General features: G+C 34.5%; 1 protein-coding gene across 1 annotated transcript; it reads left to right on the top strand.

Annotated features, from left to right (window-relative positions):
- The first annotated feature begins 3,196 nt into the window (after nt 1–3,196).
- Nucleotides 3,197–5,025, top strand: LOC149248540 (uncharacterized). The gene is made up of 3 exons (XM_089456073.1): nt 3,197–3,667; nt 3,754–4,109; nt 4,614–5,025. Exons 2-3 carry the CDS (start codon nt 3,951–3,953, stop codon nt 4,821–4,823), a joined length of 369 nt encoding a protein of 122 aa, XP_089312199.1. The 5' UTR covers nt 3,197–3,667; nt 3,754–3,950; the 3' UTR covers nt 4,824–5,025.
- Nucleotides 5,026–5,884: the final 859 nt, after the last annotated feature.

Genomic DNA, 5,884 nt, shown 5'->3' with positions numbered 1-5,884 from the left:
CTTAGAGATATTACAGTCCCAAGAAGCAAATTACTTCTCAAACATTTATTTTAATTTCTTGATCATATGAAATATTTTTGGATAAATAATTCTATTGTAATGATATAAAAACTTGTATATTATATTTATTTTTATGAAATGTTTTTGGATAAATAATTTTATTGTAATGATATAAAAACTTGTATATTATATTTCATTAGCAATTGGAGATCTATTTTGTCTTTTTATATAAAGGATAGGTTATGGTTTTTTTAAGACATGGTTGCTTCAAAATCCTTATTAAGAAATAATTTCTTTTTTGTCTAATATATTTACTAACTTATGCTATTTTGGGAAAAGTTATTTGATTACTTTGTATACGACCTTAACGAGTTAGTTTGAAATACTTTGTATGTAATAACATAATTCCATTTTTAGTCAAATCATTTAATTTTTCTTAGCGAAAAAGTAATTAGGGGCATCTTCAATTATTATCTTTAACTAATATATATTTATAAATATATCTATTTCAACCATTCAATACCTTAAACATTGATTCTATTATACAATTATTTTGAAAATATGTAATTGCAAATTTGTTTATAAGAACATAATAGTGACATTATAATGATATATATTCCTAATATTTTTCTCAAATTACAAAATAAAACAACCATACCAATACATACTCATTAATATTAATACCAAAGACACTATTTGTATACATTATATTCAAACTCTTTTCTAAAACAAAAATAATTTATTATCTTAAACTATAAATGATCCAAAAGTTATGACTATCTCCAAACCCTATATCTAAACTTTTTGCTCTAAAAGTTAAAATAGTTTAATGTTTTATACTATAAACTAGCACAACCACATTAGTAAATATAATTGTTATACCAAAAAATCATCATTTTCCATTATTTACAAGTCAATCAATTTTTATACATAATTTAATATTATTTAATAATATTAATATTAAAACATAATTACTATAAAGTAATGAAAATAATAACTTAAATTAATAGATCTAAAATATAAACTAGTAAAATTTAGAGTAATTAACCTAAAAAAAAATAAATTTTAAATAATAAACATAAATTTTAAATTATAACAGGATTCTTTTATAACTATTTTCACATGCACATGGATAAACTCAGTTTAGACTGTCATCAAATACAACAATGGAAAAAGTTTAATAATGGATTATCATATTACATAACTTAAATTAAAAACACATCCTCTAACTTAAATTGAAAACACATCCTAAAGGAAAAACAGAGACGTAAACATTTTCTCATATCATAATAATCTATTTTAAAATGTACTTAACTAAAATCCTCATGCCTTAACCTGTACATTTATATTCAATATTATAATGAATAATAACCCTGCAAAACCATCAAAATATATAAACGACTATCTAACTCTCAGTCCACTATATGCAGGGTATATATATATATATATATATATATATTATATATATATATATATATATCTATATCTATATATATATATATATATATATATATATATATATATATATATATATATATATATTCATATTCATTCTTCTTTGCATAATGCTAAAACTCACACCACTCAACAATAAAATTCAAATAAATATATCAGGCTATGACGAAAATTTCCTAATGCCTTATTTAACCACGTCTCTGATATTTATGCTACAACAATATGTGATAATATGTTATTATCTCCAGAATTCTTGAACTCATCCCAGATGTGATAAGGAATGAATCAAGAATAACAAGGGAGGCTGCGATGCAGCGAGTCCCTGCACCAAGCCGGTGCTCATTCCTTTCGTAATCGTTCCTTTCGTGATGCGAGTAGCAGTAGTATCGGGCCGGTAGGAAGTAGCAGTAGCAGGATATAGTAATAGCGGTCAGTATACTTAGTAAAGATATAGCAGGTCTCCGAGACAGCAACTCCTCTTGTTGTATTTGAAATCTGGCTATCAACAAAAACCAAGGTGATTGACGTAACATAGAGTATGAATGATCCTTGTCCACAATAAGATTCCACAATCATAGTATTATGCATGAATTTAGAAAAATATTCATACACACAAACTAAGAATTCCATTGATTGGTTGTAGTCAAATAATTGTGCACATGTCCATTGCTTTCAATAGTCCAAATTTATCAAATAATACTTGGGATAATTCACAGAGATAATTTTGCATGGCTGCCACTATTAAGAGTCAGAATCCTTGACCGGAACCTCGTTGGTGATACTGCACGCTGTAACTGAAGCATATGCACAATTCGTACATTGTATTGAATGGAATACAAAACGTTGAAGCAATCTTCTGGTTTGTGCGTTGTATTGAAGGGAATGCAAAATGTTGAAGTTGAATTATATGGCATATGTTAGTTCGTGCTCACTAAATTATAAGGTTCGTGCACTTATGTTGAATAGTATGCAGTTAAAGCAATGTGTCAAGTAAATTGAGTAGTCAGTAGTTTATGCCTCTGCGTTGTATTGGTTTATATATATGCTTTGTTATATGTCTGTCGTTCCATCCCTGGGTGTATCAAGGGCTTGCAATTGACAGGCCGTGTCAGGTGTCTCGGCACCCGAGTTAGTAGAGTATCGTCGTTTTAAAAATGAGAAGTGGAAATTTGTAGCAGAAGTCGATTTTCCTACATCACATTCCTTTGTTGCGAATCACCTGCAACAAAAACCAAGGTGATTGACGTAACATAGAGTATGAATGATCCTTGTCCACAATAAGATTCCACAATCATAGTATTATGCATGAATTTAGAAAAATATTCATACACACAAACTAAGAATTCCATTGTTATACACGTTAAAAATCAAATCAAATAATATTTTATTATTATTGAAATTTGTGAGAGGTATTCATAGTTAATATATTAAAAAAACAAAAGGGTAAGTAAATATTGGTTATTTATGTGAATTCCATTGTTATAACGAGTTGCTTTGTTCGCAAATGGCGGAAGGTGTGGGGAGGTCAACCGACACAGGGGAGTGGAGACCGTCGGATGAGAGGGAGGACAGGTGGACGGTGGATGTGCAGGAAGGGACAGGTGGAAGGATGGACGGGGGCACGTTTGTGCCGAGAAAGTTCGCAGGGATGTACGGCGGGGCACGTTGCTGTCCAGAAACTTCAAAATAATGACCTTATTCATGATCGACCCGCTGCTAATGCTCCTTGATGAGCCTATTTGTTTCTAACTCTAGCTAACTTCTTCCTTCCTATTTTCCTGTTTAGCCTCAGATGCATTTCATGACACTTTATTATTTGCAGTGAGGGCTAATGGGTAGTGGTGCAGATTGGTACCGACAACTCAGGGAAGACTGATTGGAATGCAGAAGAACAAGAGATTTGGAAGACGGCTCGACCTTAAGGCATTGAGATCAATATGGGTTTATTCACAAAATTGTTCCTTGGATTTGTACTCTTCTCTGTTTATATGTGCCTCTCTCAACAGGCCTACGTATACCGTCTGCACCCGAAATATCCAGCAGCAGATGGTAATGAAGGAGGAGACTCCGAGTCCTCCTTTGTGAGCCGAGACACCAACAGGCTTGGCAGGAGGTTGCAGGCGGTTCTGGTAACTATGACGATTTGCAGAAGCAAATGAAGTATCAGGAAAAACAACACTTGAGGCGCGTTGGTGGAAGGGAGGTATTTAAGGTAGGTTTTGGGAAGCTTATAATTTGGCATTGGGATTCAACTAGGCTTCCCCAAGTTCTAAATGCTTTTTCCTTCTGGTCTCGTAGATATTCAGCCCAGAAAATCGAACTGAAGACAATTTCAATTTCAGAATATTATCTCCAAGATCTATTAATACCGACTCCAGCCGTGCAGTTTCCCAGCAGCCTTCTTATTCTCATGAACGAGCTCGGGAAAAGGATGGGAAGAACATTAGATTTATGGGTGATCAGCAGCTGCCTTCAAATAAGAGGAGATAAATCGCATGCGGTCGGATCAGTTTCAGAATGGGATGATTAATTCGTCGATGAAGGAGTCACAGAAAGAGAAACCTGATAAGGCTGTCAGCAATGGCTCCGGGGAGGAAACGGCCACGATGCCCAAAAGAATCGTATCCGTGCGGACAAGATCTGAGGCATCCCTGGTAATAATCGAATTCTTACTTCTTTTTGTGAATGTATAATTATGTGGGACTAGCACAAAACTGGGATTAAATGAGCCTGGACTATGCACCTACTTTACTTTTACATACACTTGCCTGATTTTTTAATAAGCAACGTTATTAGGCTGCTGAGTCTCTGAATTCTGTAAATCGTATTATGATATAAATCAGCTTCTGAAACAAAGAATATTATTAGAACCGACACTCACCCGGCCAATGTCGACTGCTGTAATGTCTGTTTGGCCTCCTTGACACTCACCCGGCCAATGTCGACTGCTGTAATGTCTGTTTGGCCTCCTTGATACAAAAACTGGACAGCAAGATAGTCCGGATATTTACTGCTTTTGTCTACTTTCACGCTCATGTTTTGCCTTCCATAGTCACAGGGGATTCTGTAACAGAGTCAAATGTAAACATTAATAAGTTTCTGTTTAACTTCCTTACCTATGAGTTTCTGATTTGGAAAAGGGCATACCTTGTTTACAGAACGAAAGCTCCAGACGCACAAAACGAAAGCTCCAGACGCACAAAAGACGAAAGCTCCAGACGCACAAAAGAATACAAGCTCAGCTATGCAGCAAGGGAAAGTGGGCGGGGAATGTATCACAGCAAAGAGGCAAGAAAGACAACATCTGTTCTGCATGCAGAGTGACACATTGCAACAACGATATCAACCGGTTCAGCCTCCTCAGATAGCTCAAATGTAATAAGAACATAAAATGCCTCAGATTTAATGCTGGCATTAGTCCAGCATTAGTTCAAACCCGTTGACGGTTAGCGAGAATGCAGCAGGCTTAAAACCAATTTAAGCTATGGTCGGGCCTCTTCCGCCTCGGGAAGAGGCCAAATAAGATGGGAAAAGTTAAGTTCGAAATAAAAGTTTGGTAAAGTTTGGTTATCCGGCACAGCGCGTTTGAGAGCGGTTGAGAAAACTTTGTAATAAGCACACTATAGCACACTAATAGAACTTGAAACTAATGCTAAGTCCCTGCCGATCGATTACAATAGTCCCTGCCGAATGCCAGATGGCAGGGACTAATAATATAAAAGAATATTTATTCGACTCCACTTAGAGTCCTTAAGTTGTTCGGTAGAATGATAACCTTCATATCATTGTACACAAAATAGCCATCACATGATGTGATAAGGAAGGAATCAAGAATAATGAACAGCAAAGAATTCAAGAATCAGGAATCAAGAATAATGAACAGCAAAGAATTCAGGAATCAAGAATTCAAGGAATCAAGGAATCAAGAATTCAAGGAGTCAAGAATTCAAGGAATCAAGAATAATGAATATATATTTGATTACACTTAGACTCCACAAGTACTTCAATTTATTCCGTTGAATACCTTCATATCATTGTACCGAAAATAAGCATCACGAATATATCAATCAAGAGAAGTTGATAACCTTCAAATCATAACGATTGGAAAGGACAAGCCTCTAACGATATGTGGGTTTTCGACCATTATGATTTTTTCCACATTTAACTCTTCTTTCATTATATATGAATAACCTACACCTTCTATCATTCAAAATTGTCATGCTATGATAATTCAAACTTAGTCTTGACATCAGTATGAATAATCAGTGAATATTATAGGGACGACTTAGGTTTTGTTATGTCTCAATAATAACATGAAGATCAGTAGATGGACCGGTAGAATGCGCCCGTGAAAGGAATAGATGGGAGGTCAAGGGTTAGAGATGGAAAAATGGCATTAATGACCCAGCATGTGGCATGTAAATTTTAG

The sequence above is a fragment of the Pinus tabuliformis genome, chromosome 7 (assembly GCF_031772625.1).
Source record: "Pinus tabuliformis cultivar Carrire ecotype Pingquan chromosome 7, CPIR1, whole genome shotgun sequence".
Lineage (NCBI taxonomy): Eukaryota > Viridiplantae > Streptophyta > Pinopsida > Pinales > Pinaceae > Pinus > Pinus tabuliformis.
This window is presented reverse-complemented; position numbering and strand designations above follow the sequence as displayed.

Bases quoted from the DNA above. Each gene is read 5' to 3' on its own strand.
- LOC149248540 (XM_089456073.1), top strand. From the start codon at position 3,951: ATGCGGTCGGATCAGTTTCAGAATGGGATGATTAATTCGTCGATGAAG. The intron at 4,110-4,613 runs GTAATAATCGAA...CCTTGTTTACAG, and splicing joins CAAGATCTGAGGCATCCCTG to AACGAAAGCTCCAGACGCAC.